This window comes from Rhinatrema bivittatum, chromosome 17 (assembly GCF_901001135.1).
Source record: "Rhinatrema bivittatum chromosome 17, aRhiBiv1.1, whole genome shotgun sequence".
Classification (NCBI taxonomy): domain Eukaryota; kingdom Metazoa; phylum Chordata; class Amphibia; order Gymnophiona; family Rhinatrematidae; genus Rhinatrema; species Rhinatrema bivittatum.
The window spans coordinates 50,609,621-50,627,379 of NC_042631.1; the positions used below are offsets into that span (position 1 = coordinate 50,609,621).

At 43.3% G+C, this 17,759-nt stretch overlaps 1 protein-coding gene across 1 annotated transcript in view; it reads right to left on the minus strand.

The window, feature by feature from the left end:
* The window catches only part of LOC115079136 (adenylate cyclase type 10-like), a 621,147-nt gene extending 610,097 nt beyond the window's left edge, over positions 1-11,050 (minus strand). Inside the window, exon 1 of the mRNA XM_029582255.1 lies at positions 10,910-11,050. Coding sequence (XP_029438115.1) covers positions 10,910-11,036 — 127 coding nt within the window. The 5' untranslated portion in view covers positions 11,037-11,050. The remainder of the gene's footprint in view (positions 1-10,909) is intronic.
* Between the last annotated feature and the right edge of the window lie 6,709 nt (positions 11,051-17,759).

The following is a 17,759-nucleotide window of genomic DNA, read 5'->3' on the forward strand; positions in this document are numbered from 1 at the left end:
CTATGGCCCCAGTTGATGATGATGCACCTTTAGAGCTTCCTTTTTTAACCTCAACACTGAACTGGGATTTTTGTCTAACTTACTGCCCCCTATGGTCCCTAACCACAAACTCATCTCATTTTCTAGACTGCTTATTTGATATAAATGTGAACTTAAAGAACGTCATAGTATTGGGAGATTTTAACATCCATGTGCACTCTGAGGCATTGTCTCCTATCTGTGATTATTTCTTAACCTCTATGCAGGCATTAGCACTAGAACCACCGGAAATGGCTGCATTCTAAAATCCCCACATGCACATTTTCGTACACCTATGTTTTAGGCTCTATAATTGAAAGGAAAAACATATTTGTGTAAACATTGATGTTCTGTAATTACAGACAAGAATTAAGCATTCTGTCAAATTATTTCCAAGTTTTGATGGTGCAGTCTCTGAGAAAAGTGGTTTCTATACTGTTAGTAACATATGACTTATAATAAAGGAACTCATTGTAGGGTCTTAGTTTAATGATAGTAAATGTTTTTAGAGTGAAAATGAGATGCAATAATCAACAAAATCCTAAAAAACAAAAGTTAAAACATTGTGCATGTACAGTAAAATCTAAAAATGTACTACAAACCGCGGGGAGTGGTTAACACTCTAGAACAGCTTTGTGCATAAAAATATGCAACTATGTTTTAAGCTCTATAATTGAAAAAAAACATAAGAATTACTTAAAATACAAATTAAAATATCTTTCACATTTTAGGATGGGTACAAATAAATAAATTTGCCTAACCATAAATGAGGGCACATCCTGGAACTTGTCTGTGTGTGTCAAGACTGGCTGTCTGATGTCCCATCTTTTCAGTCCTTTACCCCAGTACCATGGTCTGATCATTATTTACTACATTGTGTTATTAAAGTCCTGGATCGACTATTTCACACACACTCTGCTTTCTTCCTTATTCATAGATGTCCATGTATTGATGCAGACCAACTGCATAATCTTTGGTTACCTAACTTTATTATTCCTACTGTTTCTGATGTAGATAGTTTAGTAAACTGTTGGCAGTCCTCCGTACATTCTGCCATGGACATTGTCACACCAGAGAAACCTGTTTATTCATGTGATCAGAGACAAGGCCCATGGTTCTCTCAGAACCTATAGTCATTAAAAAAAAAGGTACTTTAGAACAGTGGCCCCCAACCCTGTCCTGGGGGGCCCACCAGCCAGTCGGGTTTTCAGGATACCCACAATGAATATGCATGAGAGAAGATTTGCATGTTATGGAGGCAGTGCATGCTAATTTTCTCTCATGCATATTCATTGTGGGTATCCTGAAAACCCGAATGGCTGGTGGGCCCCCAGGACAGGATTGGGGACCACTACTTTAGAAGACCAAAAGGCTCTAGAGGAAACACAAGACTTCTAGCAACTTTGAGCTTTACCACTACAAGCTATCCGAATATAGATTCATCAGGCAAAAAAAGATTTTTTTCTCCCAAGAAATTAAATCAGCTGCCTCTTGCCTACGTGAACTGTTTTGAATAGTGCACTCACTCACCCCAAATCCTTCAGCGGTTTCTCTAGAACATTCTTTATTGGTTTGCGACCACTTTGCTCCTTTTTTCAACTCAAAAATTGTACAACTTACTTCAAGCTTAAAACCCTCTCCTGTCGGTTTGGAGCCTCAGCCATGTTAGTTTATCTCCATTGGTTCCTCAGTGAAGGAGTTCAGCCTTTCCTCTATTTCTGAAATCTGTTCTGTCATATCTCACATTAAGGGTAGTTACTGCTCTTTCAATACATGATCTACTGCACTCATTAAAGTGCTACAGGCTGATATCGGAGAATTCATTAAATTGATAGTTTATGCATCACTGAGCCAAGGTACTTTACCAAAAGGTCTAAAATCTATGGTAGTCTTCTTTTTTCTAAAAACAGCTACTACAAACACACTTAATCTTGCTGGTTACCAATCTGTCTCCTCTCTCCCATTCCTAGATAAGATCATTGACAAAGCAGTTTTCGTCAAATACAAGACTTTCTGAAAGACAATAAGATTCTTCATCCTTTACAGTTCATATTTCGTCCTTATTATACTGAATCCTTGCTATTGTCTTGTCTTGACTCCATTCACTGAGGATTCAACACAGGTACAGAATATTTTTTGTATTATTAGACTTGTCTGCAGTGTTTGATATGCTAAACCACTCAATTTTGCTACATCGTATGGAATCACTTGGCATTTATTGCTTTTCTTCTTTTTTTTAATCAGATCATTCTTCTAATAAGGTAACCATGGGGGATTTTAGCTCAAAACTAACTATTTTGACTATGAGGGTCCCACAAGGTTCCTCTCTGTCCTCTCATCTTTTTAATATCTATCTGCTCCCTCTTTGTGAGATTTTATCTCACCTAGACATTATTTTCAAATTCTATGCAGATGATGTGCAGTTTCTCTTACCTATTACATCTTAGGATCTAGTGGTAGAGAAACTTACTAGATGTATACAGAAGATTAACACCTGACTTGCAGATAACAGCCCAATCTTGAATATTGCTGAGACTGAGATCCTTTGCTATCTCGCTCCGAGGTAGCAAGAGCTGACTCTACTACCACCGACTGATGAGGAAGTTGAGGAGATTTGTAGATTGAAGAATTATGAATCTTATATTTTATGTAAATCTTCCTAGAGGTTGCGGTCGTGGAAAATGGGGTTTTCCAATTTTTTAAAAGGAGATTTTGCAATACCGAATGCAGTGGTAGGGCAGTTGGTTCAGCTGGGTTTTCAAAACTTTTTAGAATGCCCATCATTTCAGTTCTAGGATCTGGGATTCATCCTGTTGGAACTTGGAGGAGGGTACCTACTTTCTCAAAGAATTTGGAATAGGTTATGCAGTGAAAAAATGTTTAGCAAAGGACAACAGGAAAATAGAGACAGTGTATTTCTCATGAATACAGGCTTTATTCCTATGCGCATAGGGAAGTCAGCAAGTCTCAGAGACCGGGCCTTCTCTACAGCGGGACCCACTCTTTGGAATACCTTTCCACCTGATCTCAGACTTGAACCTTGCCTATTAACATTCAGAAAAAGGCTTAAGACTTGGCTATTTAAACAAGCCTTTCCCGAAACTTATATCCAAGGAGAGATCCTACAGCAATCAAGCTCTCCAGAGTCTATTTATCCATTGAGAGACCTTACTGCACAATGTAAATAAATTCCATAAAGAGACATTATGGCACAATGTAAATAATATACCTCTGTAAAGATTTATATTTATTCTTGTCTATTCCTGTCCTCAAGTAAAAAGTTACAATATAACAAGGTTGTTGAAACTGGGGGAGGAAGAGGACAGGAATAGCCAAGAATACATATAATTCTTTACAGAGGTATATTATTTACATTGTGCCATAATGTAACTTTTTACTTCCTCTGCACTGGTTTACAAATAACAGGGGGGGTGCAATAACTTTGTTATTTTTTAACCAGTGCAGAGGAAGTAAAAAGTTACAATATAACAAGGTTGTTGAAACTGGGGGAGGAAGAGGACAGGAATAGACAAGAATAAATATAAATATTTACAGAGGTATATTATTTACATTGTGCCATAATGTAAATAATATACCTCTGTAAAGATTTATATTTATTCTTGTCTATTCCTGTCCTCTTCCTCCCCCAGTTTCAACAACCTTGTTATATTGTAACTTTTTACTTCCTCTGCACTGGTTAAAAAATAACAAAGTTATTGCACACACCCCCCCCCCTGTTATTTGTAAACCGGCATGATATGATTGCATCATGAATGCCGGTATAGAAAAGCTTTAAATAAATAAATAAAATAAATAAATAAATAAGTCTAAAGGACTGACAATTTGTGATTGAAACTGCCATTCTTAAATATAGTTTTGGATAGCAATTAAAACAGCACTTCTTTGATTTAGGGTCACGAGGTTACAGAGAAACATTTGTTTAAACATTTGCTACTTCTAACATTTCCCAGAGCCCTGAGAAACTAACTAACCTTGAAAAGATCTACATTTTATAATTCTCTTCCTGGGAGCCTGTAACTTCAAAAGATACATCCTTTCTTCTACTTATCTAGAGAGAGACAGCAAAGCAGAATGCCTTAATTTACAAGCCAGCAGTGCCCCCTGGACTCCTTTTGGTGCATTTCTACTGAACAGATGGCCCCAATATTTTTTATTATCACAGTTAAGTCCTCAGGAGGAGAATAAGGCTCCTGTGGTCCCTTTGGTGGGTCCGATGGTAATCCGGTAGAAGAGTTAGATGAAACCGTAGAAACCTGTGAAATGGGGCTCGCTGGGTGGTGCTCGGGTTCTGAGCTGATGTCCCCTGTAAGAGGATCCAGAGAAGGGGATGATGAAATGTGTTGAGAAACCACTGGTGGAACCTGTTTTCCATGTTCCAGGTCTTGAAAAAATTAGGATAGTACTTCTGATATTTTAGACATTGCAGATGCTGCAAGGATTCCTTGTGGAGGGATGTGCAATTTTTGCCTTTTGTGTGGAGGGTAGATGGTATGTAGTGATGTATCCTCCTGTGAAGTATTCCCACTGTAAATGTTGGGAGTAGCGTGAACTTGCTTTGGTGTAGGCAGTGCTGATCCTGCTGAGAAGGAGCGTGCACTGAGAGGAGAATGTTGTGAGGGAACTAATTCTGCGTTGGAGAGAAGTTCCACCTCAATTTCCCGGCTAGATGTAGAGAAAGTAGGAGAGTGTTCCAAATGCTTCCACTTTGCTATTCTTTTGGAAGGTGTATGTTCCAAAAGGGAAGGATGTATTTTGCTACGAGATTGCGTGAGGGAAGCATGCTCGTAGGTGTTTTCTTGGTGGCTGTTTCAAGTGATGATGACTGTTTGGAGTATATGGCCTGATTTGCACCATGAGTCAAAGAGGTGTCATCTTCTAACTGTATGGTGTGCTTTATGGTGGCCCCATGCGCCGTAGCACCCTGCGTCATAGCGCCCTGCATCGTTGTTCCGTGCATCGTATCAACACTCTGCACATGTGCTGGATATTGCGTCGTAGACGCTTGTTTTTTCGGCGTAGAAAAGTGAGGTTCGATTGGCTTTGATAGCCTAGAACTCTTCAAAGCATCTCCCTTTTCTCGATTCTTTTCTGGAGCCCCGGTATGGATCGAGGGTAACTGGGGCTTTTGAAACCTCGAGATAGAGCGTGGCTTGGTTCTTCCCGTTTTGGAGGGGCCCAGGGAGGAAGCCCGTTTTGTATGGCCTTACCTATCTTCGCCGGTCCCGACGAAGAATGGGCCGATTTTGGTGGGGCATAGGAGCCCATCTTCAGACACTCTATTTTCGCTGCTCGGTGGCATTGGGCCCAAGGAGACATGTGGCCGCAGTCTCGACACAACTTTTGTTCGTGATCTGGGCCTAAACAGAGGTAGCAATAATTATGTCAGTCGGTAACGGACATAATTTTGCCACATTGGCAATATTTAAATCCAGACGGCTTAGGAGCCATCTGGAATTTAAAAAAGATGAAAAAACAGCGAAATTCGCTGAAAAAAATATTCTGTGAGGAGAAAAATTGTGAGGAGAGAAAAAACCCCGTGTGCAATCGGCTCACGGAAAAAAAGAAACTGAGGAGAAGCGGGAACTGCGCGGGAACACCACCGCGCAGACGCACAAAGTCAAAACTCTGTTACTAGCTGAGGAGACTGCGCCTACTTCAGGTCTAGATGCTTCCCAGACAGCATGGCTAATTCAGCCCTCCTATCAATGGGAAATAAAAATTAATGAGATAGTTGGAATTGATGTATGTACGCTGAATGCATTTGGGAAATTTGTGAGTTGTAGAGCTTAAGAAACTTTCTTAACTTTAAAGAAAAATAAAATAATAATACTTACAGTATATCATTTATGTGGGAATTGCTTTTGTTTTTATTAAGATACATTTCTGCGTAACTTTCAAGCATGTAGGATGAGAGTAACAGATCTGTAAAACTACAAAGCTAATGACCTAATAACTACTGACTAATGTTCAAATTTTTAACCCATGCTTTTCTCTTTCCCTATGTAAGAAGCTTATGATTCAGCAAACTGCTGGAAGAAAGCAAATCCAACTCCAGTCCAGGTTTTGATTCATTATAATTAAAGTATACAGACTAAGCTAAAATTTAAGTTACATTGTTTAATATATTACTGTTATATTATTGTTTATATTTTTCTTAAATTCATATTATAGTTTGATAACAGAATCTTCAGAAAAAAATATACATATAACGGGCCAGATTTTCAAAAGGTTACGCGTGTAAATCCGGAGGATTTCCGTGCTTACCCGGCCTTATGTGCGCCGGGCCAATTTTCAAAAGGCCCGGTGGTGCACGTAAAGTCCCGGGACGCATGTAAGTCCCGGGGCTTTACAAAAGGGGCGGGGAGGGGGCGGGGCCAGAGGCCTGTGACACAGCAGCCATTGCCACTGTGTCGAGGGATTGTGTGCTGGCAACATGCCAGCAGGCGCAAAAGGTAGGATAAAACTTTTGGGGGGGTTACAGTAGGGCTGGGGGGGGGGGAAGGTTAGGGGGAAGGGAACGGAGGAAGGCAGTGCGGCTCAGCGATTGCAAGGTGCACAATTATGCACCCCCATGAGCGCGCCAACCCCGGATTTTATAACATTTTATAAAATCGGGCGTACATGTGCACATGCCAGGTAGTGGGCATACATGTGCGCGTGCCAGGCACATGTAGGCCACGCACACATGATATAAAATCTACCCCAACATGTTAAAGATTCTTTCCAAGATTATAAAATAATTTGAAAATACAAATTTGTGTATAAAAATTTATTTGCACTTTTCTGCAAAATTAATGCAAATTCAATTCTGATTGGCTTAAATATTTTCTTTATATAGTAATACATTTTGCAAAGTGATTAACCATTAAATTGTATTATGATATTGGGACATTAGATATTTGTTGATGGATTGATTATTTAAGATAATGTATGGCCAATCTATAGACTTTATGAATATATTGAAAGTTCAGTACTGATTATATTGTTTGACAATGGACAGAAAATGCAATATCAAAATAAAAACTTTTCTGACTGAAGGATAAATCAAATTGGCTTAGATTGATTAGAAGATAAAGAAACAGGATTGCCCTGCTCTGCCAGCAATATCAAAGGACATTAAACACTAATTTGAACCTATTTGAAGTAACTATTGGACATCCATGGTAATATCTGATATCCAAGCTCTGAACATAAGAACATAAGAAAATGCCATACTGGGTCAGACCAAGGGTCCATCGAGCCCAGCATCCTGTTTCCAACAGTGGCCAATCCAGGCCATAAGAACCTGGCAAGTACCCAAAAACTAAGTCTATTCCATGTAACCATTGCTAATGGCAGTGGCTATTCTCTAAGTGAACTTAATAGCAGGTAATGGACTTCTCCTCCAAGAACTTATCCAATCCTTTTTTAAACACAGCTATACTAACTGCACGAACCACATTCTCTGGCAACAAATTCCAGAGTTTAATTGTGCGTTGAGTAAAAAAGAACTTTCTCCGATTAGTTTTAAATGTGCCCCATGCTAACTTCATGGAGTGTCCCCTAGTCTTTCTACTATCCGAAAGAGTAAATAACCGATTCACATCTACCCGTTCTAGACCTCTCATGATTTTAAACACCTCTATCATATCCCCCCTCAGTCGTCTCTTCTCCAAGCTGAAAAGTCCTAACCTCTTTAGTCTTTCCTCATGTACTTGATTGAATGTGATTTGTTTTAATCAACAGACTTAATGATTTTATATTTGAAAATATTCTTCAAAAGATCTGTGTTGCATTGCCAAAACCAGAAGCTGACAAAGTATGACTCATCACATAAAAAAAAAGCCAGGAGAAAAAGCCAAGATCAGCACCTTACCCATTAAAGTGTACATCCCATCTTAGTCCAAGAAGCAAATGACAACCTCAGAAGTCTGTTCAATAGTTCCTGCAATACTACTACAATTTACATTCTTGCATCCAGCTTTACAGCTACAGAGACTTGACCATTGGATTCATGTCAAAGACATTCACTCTACCTACTGCAATTACAGATGAGGCATGTTTGAACCTCACTAAATGACTCAAGGTGAATAGACTTTGAAATCCTTTATCTGCTGAATTCTTCATTCTTCGATTCTACTGCAAAGGGTCCATTGGGGCCCCATAATAGACAAGTGCTTGCCTAGGAGCAAGACGTGCTGGTTTACAGCACGGAGGCAGTAACTGAGGGAAAGCGCACGAGGCTCAGCAGCAGGGATGGTGGGAGGGGAAGTGTAGCTAACAGGAGGCGAGAAGACAAATAAGGTAAGGGAGGGGGAGAGTCAGGAGCGAGAGCAAGTTTCAAATTAGGAGCAGGGATTGGTTGGGGATACATGACGTCAGCAGAGCAACGGGCCAGTTAGTCGAAGGAGACAGGGAGGTAGGAAGGCGATCTTTGTCCCATCCTCCCGCCCTCAATACACGTTATCGTTTTGAATATTGTCGCAGTGCTGGCGGATAACCCAAGCCCAGTGTTATTTTGTTAAAAGGGGGGAATTGGGGGCGGGGTTGGAGGAGGGGGTTAAGGCCCCTGCGTAGTCGGGGGGAGGGGAGGCGGCTACGTGGGAAGACCGGGGAACCGTGGGGCTCAGGTTCACGGTTCAAGTTTGCTCTCACTGGCACAAGGCGGAGCAGGTGGGAAAGGGGAGGGTATCTCCACTATTGGGGTTTAAGGTGGTGGAGGCCAGGGAAGGGGGGGTTGAATTCGGGGGGTGGGGGGGGGGGTTATCAATGAATATTTGTAAGGGCTCAGGTTCTTGTTGAAATAAACTGCAGCCAATTTTAAATGCCAATTAAGTGTCGAGTATTATGTTTGGGGTGTGGGGGAACTGCTGATTCGAGCGCAATGTCTTTCTTCTACCTGTTATATGCCTGATAAAGACTGTTTCTGCTGCACAAGATTTGTCAAGCACTACTTGTCTTCATTCTGACTCATGTCATCACAGCGATACCTGTTCCTGGAAAAAAGGTTTGTTTGACAACTACAATCCAAAAAAGCTTTAATATCATCAAGTACTGCATTCATCTCCTGATCGCAATCACTTCTGCCTTCTTTGCTGTTCCAGAATATCTTATCTCCAGAATTGACTCTGATCAGCTATGAACTGCCTTTCACCTTCAATCCAGCTGAATATTTCCAGAAATCCAGGTGGAACACCAAGACTTCAGTACCAGTAATTGAAAGGCCTTCACTTTATTGAAGTTTAATCTATCAAAAGCTTCACCCTTTTTCCTGGCTAAAAGAAAACTGTAACCTATGATCCAGTACCAAGTACTCTTTAGCCTACAAATGGCACTATGGGACAATTGAACGATCTATTTCATCCTTTCAACTTGGTGCTCCTTGCTTTCTCTAGACAACTATTTTTGTTTCCTGCAAACTTTTATTTATACAGAGACATTCTCAGCAAGCAACTACAAGTTTTATCCTACTTCAGTTCATCTGCTCTAGCTCCACTCCTGCATCTGGAAGATTTCATCTCCTGACTCCATCCTTATTTGGTCTCTTCTGTGGCTTCTGGTTCCCTGATATGTTCCAGGGCTCTTCTACTTCATTCACCCCTCATGCCTCATTGGCCATCAGCACTAGAGGGCTCAACCAAAAGGGAAGGTAGTTGGGTAGGGACAGAAGATGTCTAAAGTTCCTGCTTACATTATCTTCAGCCTGGACAACATACTAAATCTCTCATTTTTGAGACATCTCACTGATTACAATCATCCCTTGGTTCCAAGAATTATCATTCACATTCAAACTTCCTGACTTTGTTGAATACTACTTCAATTGATCATAATTATCCACATTGATCCTGCTCTAAAATCTGATTCGTCTTAACCCAGTCACATGATTCACATGGCAGGAAATTCGAATCAAACAATTATCAACAAGAGCCCTGAAGTTGGTGGTTGATGAAACAGATAAGTATGGGAAAATAAGTGTGGGAGCTTGCTAGGCAGACAAGATGGGCCATTTGGTCTTTTTCTGCCGTCATTTCTATGTATCTATGTATGTAAATGTACCCCAGTAGGATAATGGACTAATAACTATAAGAACTAGAGGTGTCTGTCAAAAGGGCTTCAAAAGAATATTATCTTCTGTCACCTTCTAGCTTCCCTGTCCATTTTTATGTTAACACTTCCATGATTTCTTCTGTTTCCAGATATTCATCCTCATCATCAAGAAACAATAAGATTAAGATTAGGGTTGTTTAATGAAACAGTTGTAAAAGAAAAAAGTAAGTTATAATTCAGTGGTAAAGTGCTTGACTTTATTAATTTAAATTGTTATGACTATCCCAATGTTACTAGATGCATTGCAGCCCAATTTTCCTAACTGCTTATAGTTAAAGCTAATATAGAAGAACATTTCCTGGGATATTTTAAATTTAAAGATTCAGAATTACAAATGATTTATAGTTTCATGTATTCCTACTGAAATTTTCTATTTCAAATACTGGCATATAGTTTAGTCACACTATAAGCCTTAATGCATAGCATACTATTTTGGCACATGCTAAACATTAGTATCATGCATGCTTAGCTTTATTGCATTCACCCCTTTGTATTTACTTGGAACTTCAGGCCCATTGTGCTGAATTTCCACTCTATCAGCTTTTAAGTTTTGGATTCCATATTACTTCTCTTTTTCAGTAATGTATAATAATATATGTGAGAACGCTTCCCAGCTCTATCCCTCCATGTGGTCATGGTGTTTCCTTCTTACCTACGGTTCCATGTAAAGCTCCGCTCTCTGTTGAGCAGTTCTTCGTTTTATGTAAACCGGAGTGATTTGTAGTCCCTACAAGAACTTCGGTATATAAAAATTATAAATAAATAAATAAATAAAATAAATTACCTATTTGATTTGTAGCTCTACACCCACTTTTGTGTCCCACACGCCACAATACAGCTGGATATTCATGGCACATGCCACAGCCAGAGTAATTACATCCCTCAGTTGTTCCTCCCGCTCCACCTTCCATAGTGGCCAACAAGGAATCTCCTGTAGATCAAGCAAAGAACAGACAACACATCACTAGCACTGTCCATGAAGAGGAGAAAGAACTCAAGAAACCAGTACCAAGAGCTATAGAGGGAACAGAAGAACAGGACCCAGAGATTGAACAGGGACCTTCTACATTATAGTACACAGCATTTACTAACTAAGCCACTGGGCCAGCCTCTTTCCCCGCCATGTTTTTATTGCTGGGCTCTGACATCCTATCATGTTGGGATTAGTTCATTATCTGGAATGTGCTCTGTTTTCTTAGTTACCCTTTCCCTGTACGTACCCGGATAAGTCCAGACCATGGGTTAAGCCCCCGTTCCAGCAGGTGGAGACAGAGCAGAGTTCTGAGGCTGCCCCTATAAGGACAGAACCTACCCCGGAACCCTTAGCATTCGTCTGTCTCCAGCAGGTGGAACATCTCACTCTCTCGGCTCCCTGTTTAGCTTGCCCTCTCTGTCTTCTCTTTTCTTTGGGGCAAGCTCACACAAGTACCTTTTTTGTCTACTTCTTATTAATAAAATAAAAATAAAAAAAATTTGTTTTGAGAACTTTTTCTCACTGACTGTGTTTAGGGCAGACATTTCTGTCTCCCTCGCTCTTGGGGTTCCTAGGGGGGCTTTGCCCCTTGATTATTATCAGCCTAGGTTCCCTTCCTGGTGACCTGTGTGGGTGATACTGGTGGTGCCAGTCCCTCTCCCCACTGCTGCCGTGCCCCGAGATGCCCATTCCTCGGATGTGCCTTTCAGGGATGATGTACATGCCCCTGACTCTGTGAAGAAATAAAGACTTTTTATTGCTTATATTCCACAGAGATTATTATTGTAATTTTTATCTATAAAGTTCTGGTAAAAAATAAATAAATAAAGAGGAGAAACATTATAAAAGTTATTTAAGTAACAAGGCAGCAGTTCATTTGTTGAGGACAGAGCGGGGTTCAATCTCCCGCCTAGCTTCTCTGGGGCTCCCAGCTCAGCTGTTTTTGATTGCATAGCGGCTCCTGCTTCATGCCGCGGCCATTTTGCTGCACTGCCTGTGGAGAGTCGGCCTCCCGACTCTCCCGTATGTTCCCGGTGTCCTTTCGGGGGTGAGGGCCCCTCTCTCGAACTGCCATTAATTAAACCCTTCGGGGAAGGACTCCGCGCCATGCTGCCAAGCCGTTTTCATCCCGGGACCGCGCGGCTGCGGCGGCCATTTGAATTTTTCTGATCCTTCTCTCCTGCTTCTCCGGGAGCAGGAGACTCAATTCCTTCACGTTTTCCCCCCGATTTGAGCCCAGTTCGCTCTCGGTGTGCTGGCTCTGACCTCCCCCCCCCCCCTCAAAAAATTCGGCCCGGGCCCGTTTTTCTTCAGATTTTGTTCTCTTAATGCATGAGTCTTATCTGGCCAGTCTGCAAAGGGAGGTGGACCCCCCTCCTGTTGTTCCCCCCACTCCAATCCCTCCTAATTTTCCCAGGCCTTCCCCTGAGGTAGGTTTGGACCCTCAGGGCCCTGTTAGGGTTCGCTTAGTCCCTGGAGCCCCCCCTCCCACGGCGGACCCTCCTCCCCCGCCTTCTTTGGACCCGCTTGATGTTGGGGATGATGATGATGATCCGCGTGTCCTGCGTTTATTTCGGCGGGAAGAGTTGGAGCCTCTTATTCCCTTCGTTCTTCAAGAACTGGGAATTGATGCCCCCCCAGATGATTCTGTGGCTGCAGTGATGACACCAAACGCGGACCCCAGTCCTGGCGGGACTTAGGGGCCTTACCGCGTACTTTCCCTTTTCATCCTATGCATCGCTTGCTCCTCCTCAGGGAATGGAATCTCCGGAGACTGGTCTCCGTGTTGGGAGAAGCTATGGATAAACTATACCCACTCCCTGAGGACTGCCTGGACATGTTAAAAAATTCCCAAAGTGGATTATTCTGTCAACCGCGGTGACAAAGCGCACTAACCATCCCGGTGGTGGGTGCCACAGCATTACGGGATGTACAGGACCGTAAAACTTGAATTTTATTTTAAAACGTATTTTTGAAGTCTTGGCTCTTGAGGTCCGGGCGACAATTTGCAGCAGTCTCATGCAGCGGGCAAGTCTTAGGCGGATGCAGCAGTTACTCAGCACCCAGGACCTCCCTTCTGCAGAGGCTGAGCTAGCTGAACGTTTGGAGGGTGCATAGCCTATGGTGCGGATGCACTATATGATTTGCTTTGGCTCAAGCTAAAGCTATGGTTTCTGCGGTTTCTGCCAGAGGTCTTTTCTGGTTGCGCAATTGGTCTGCTGATGCTTCTTCTAAGACTCAGTTGGGCAATCTTCCTTTTAAGGGTAAGTTGCTTTTTGGAGAGGACCTAGAACAGCTTATTCAGTCCTTGGGGGAAACAAGGTCCATAAGCTGCCAGAGGACCGTCCAAACAGTCCAAAGTCTTCTTCCCGACTCGTTCTCGCTTTAGGGGGAATCGCCGTTATGTTAACAGAGCCCGTGGATCCTTTCCCAGGGGAGGGGTATCCAGGTCACAGTCTTGGTCCCATTCCTTTTGTGGCCATCGAGGTTTCCGAAATGGCCATCAGCAGTCCACCACCTCTAAGTCAGCTCCCCAATGAGATTCGGCCAGTCCATTCCTCCGCTCGAAACTTAGGTGGGCGTCTTTCTATGTTTCGCGAGGAGTGGGCCAAAATAACTTCCGACCTCTGGGTCCTCGATGTGATAAAGCACGGTTACGCATTAGATTTTGCCAGACACCTACCAGATATCTACATCGTTTTCTCCTTGCAGCCGTTTCAAGCGACCGGCGGTTTGCCACACCCTGTGAATCTTCAGGAACTGGAGGCAATCATTCCGGTTCTGGTACACGAAAGGGGCGCTAGCCAATATTCAATTTACTTTGTTGTTCCCAAAAAGGACGATTCTTTCCGTCCCATTCTGGATCTCAAAAGGGTCAACCAGGCCCTCAGGGTTCCCCATTTCAAAATGGAAACTCTGCAGGTGGTAATTGCAGCGGTTCGTCCCAGGGAATTTCTGGCTTCCCTAGATCTGAAGGAGGCTTATTTTCCACATCCCCATTCGTCAGGAAACATCAGAAATTCCTTCATTTCAGATCCTAGGGTCAGCACTTTGAGTTTTCGGGCTCTCCCGTTCGGTCTCGCCACTGCTCCCCGCACTTTTACCAAGATCATGGTAGTCGTTGCAGCAGCTCTTCGCTGAGAAGGGATTTTAGTCCATCCTTACCTGGACGATTGGTTGATAAGGGTCAAGTCCGTTTCTCTCTGCGCGCTCACGGTAGACAGAGTTTTAGCCCTTCTCACATCTCTCGGTTGGATAATCAATTACTCCAAAAGCACTCTTCAGCCCTCGCAAGAGCTGGAATTTTTGGGCGCACTTTTCAACACTCGGATCAGGAAAGGTTTTCTTTCAGACTCGCGGACAATCAACCTGATCGATCAGTTGAACACCTTTGTCTCTCTACCGCTTCCCACAGCGTGGGATTACCTCCAGGTTCTAGGGACCATGGCTTCCACGATCCATCTCGTCCCCTGGGCGTTTGCTCATATGCGTCCTTTACAGAATACATTGTTGTCCCATTGGAAGCTGATATCTGAGCAGTATCAGGAGATCCTCCCTCTCTCAGACTCTACCATCGCCAGCATACAATGATGGTTTTCCCCGGCTCACCTTCTCAGGGGAATGCCTCTTTTGACTCCTTCTTGGGTCATAGTAACGACAGATGCCAGTCTCTCCGGATGGGGAGCTATCTGTCAATCTCAAACGACACAAGGGTTCTGGTCCCTGTCCCAATCTCGATGGCACATCAATCGTCTAGAAGCCCGAGTGGTTCTCCTAGCCCTCAAGGTTTTTCTTCCTCTGATCCGTCACAAAGCTGTCCGAGTTCTATCAGACAATTCCACCACGGTAGCTTACATAAATCGACAAGGGGGAACTCAAAGTCGTCTAATGGCGTTAGAGACCAGGAAGCTTTTTCTTTGGGCAGAGAAGCACTTGGACCGCCTGGCAGCTTCCCACATAGTGGGCAAGGAGAATATTCAAGCCGACTTCCTCTGTCGTCAACATCTCGACCCCGGCGAGTGGGAGCTGTCACCCGAGGCGATGGACTTAATCGTGCACAGGTGGGGGTCCCCCTCACCTGGACCTCATGGCGACGCTAGCCAACGCCAAGGCTCCCCGGTTCTTCAGCCGGTGGAAGGAGCATTGCTCAGAAGAGGTGGACGCGCTGGTTCTTCCCTGGCCCTCCGATGTTCTTCTCTATGTATTCCCACCATGGCCGTTAGTGGGGAAGGATCTTCGGAGAATAGAACTCCATCGAGGTCCGGTCATTCTCGTGGTTCCCGAGTGGCCCCGACGGCTGTGGTTCGCGGATCTGGTGAATCTCTCGGCGGTCGGACCTCTTCGCCTCGGTCATCTGCCCCATCTTCTGCGGCAGGGTCCCGTATTTTCCGACCAGGCGGATCGCTTCTGTCTAGCGGCATGGCTTTTTGAACGGAGACGTTTAAGATGCAGAGGTTATAAAGATGAAGTTATTGCCACCCTTCTCAGGGCCCGCAAACAATCAACTTCCCTTACTTATGTGAGAGTCTGGAAAGTTTTTGAGAATGTTTGTGAAGAGTTGGGTGCTTCGGCCCGCTCGCCTTCTGTTGGGGTTTTACTTTCTTTCTTCAGCGTGGTCTCTCCAAAGGTCTTTCAGTTAGTTCTCTGCGTGTTCAGGTCTCTGCCCTTGGTTCTCTCCTGGGCACCATTGAGGGTCGGCCAGTCGCCTCTCATCCGGATGTCGTGCATTTTCTCAGAGGCACTAAGCATTTAAAGCCTCCTGTTGGGTCTATTTGGTCCTTCGTGGAATTTGAATTTGGTGCTTCAAGCTCTCTTGCACGGCTCCATTTGAGCCTCTTCGTCGGGCCACTCTCAAAGACTTGACTCTCAAGACTGTTTTCCTGGTTGCTATCTCTTCAGCCAGGAGAGTGTCTGAGCTTCAAGCTCTATCTTGTAGAGACCCCTTCTTTGCGTTTTTTCGGACTCGGGCGTTTCCCTAAGGACCGTTACCTTCTTTCTTACCCTAAGGTTTTCTCATCTTTTCATATTAACCAGTCCATTGAACTCCCCCCCTTTTCACCAGCAGGATCTCGCGGCTTCTGGTAATAGTGATTTCGTCGTTCTTGATGTCAAGCGAGTCTGTTGCATTATCTTGAGGTCACCCTAATTGATTTTCGAGTTTCCGCTCATCTTTTCGTTCTGTGAGTGGTTTCCAACAGGGGGGAAGCAAGCCTCTAAGGCTACCATTGCTCGCTGGTTGAAGGAGGCAATTTCTTCAGCCTACATTTGCAAGGGCCATCCAGTTCCAGAAGGCCTAAAGCTCATTCTTTACGTTCTCAAGCGACTTCTTGGGCGGGTCTCATTCGATTGTCGCAGCAAGAAATATGTAGGGCGGCTACATGGAAATCTCTTCATACTTTTGCTCGTCACTACCGTCTCGATGTTCAGGCTCCAGCCTTTGGTTGACAGGTTCTTCGAGCGGGACTGTCTGGGTCCAAACCCTCTATAGGGAGCTTTGGGACATCCCATGGTCTGGAATGATCCGGGTACATACAGGGAAAGGAAAATTAGTTTCTACCTGATAATTTTCGTTCCTGTAGTACCCGGATCAGTCCAGAACCCCCAGTCCGTTCTTATCTGTCCGCTCAAATTTTTTTTCTTCTTTTTTGCCTTCTTACAGGTTTTTTTCTCTATTTTGTCTCCCTGCATCATTTTTCTGGGATTTACTGTTTAGGCACCGGAAGCTATCTTTTGCGATGATCAGGGGTAGTTACAAGAGCGTTTAGTCTCACAGTTAATTCAATTGTTATCTTGTTTTTTAAATTATATTTGTTATTCTATCTGGTACTCGCTTGATCTTATTCCTTTTCTGCTTTGACAATAGTTATACTGAGGGTTCCTGGTAGGTTCTGTCCTTATATGGGCTAGCCTCAGAATTCTGGTCTGTCTCCACCTGCTGGAACGGGGGCTAACCCATGGTCTGGACTGATCCGTGGTACTACAGGAACGAAAATTATCAGGTAAGAACTAATTTTCCTTTATTAACCATACATTTCAGATCCTTGTTCTGTAGTGATTCCTCCAACACCATAATTAGCCTGGGGGTCACACTCTAAGCTGCTGGAATTCTCCCCCATTCTCTATGTCTCATACCCATAAACCTTAAGTATACCTTCTGATGCATTGTTTATTGTACTGTGTTTCTGAATAAAGGTTTAATAAGTTCTTTAATCATGCTGGATAGAGTCTTTAAAGACAAGAGTAAAGAGTTGAGCTTTTAATGCCTTTTTGAAGGATTTGAAAGTCGATGCAGTTTAAAGCAATTCTGGTAAGTTTATTCCAGAGTCGTGGTCCAGCAATAGAGAAAGACCCATTTCTGGTAATGTCATACCTGGCTAGCTTAGGCACTGGAATGTCCAATAAGCTTTATCTGCAGAACATAGATGTTTCGTTGGCTTATATAAGCAGAGAGTAGAGGCCAACCATGTTGATGATTCCTTGTTGAGAAGGTTATAGACAAGGGTAAGCCCCTTGTTACTGAAAATCTACAAACCATTTGTAACCCACTATAAGCTGATGAGAAACAGTGTGTAATATGATCTCTATGCTTGGTGACTCGTAGAATTCTGGCAGCAGAGTTCTGAACTTGAAGGGGATGCATGTTAACAGCTGGGAGACCCAA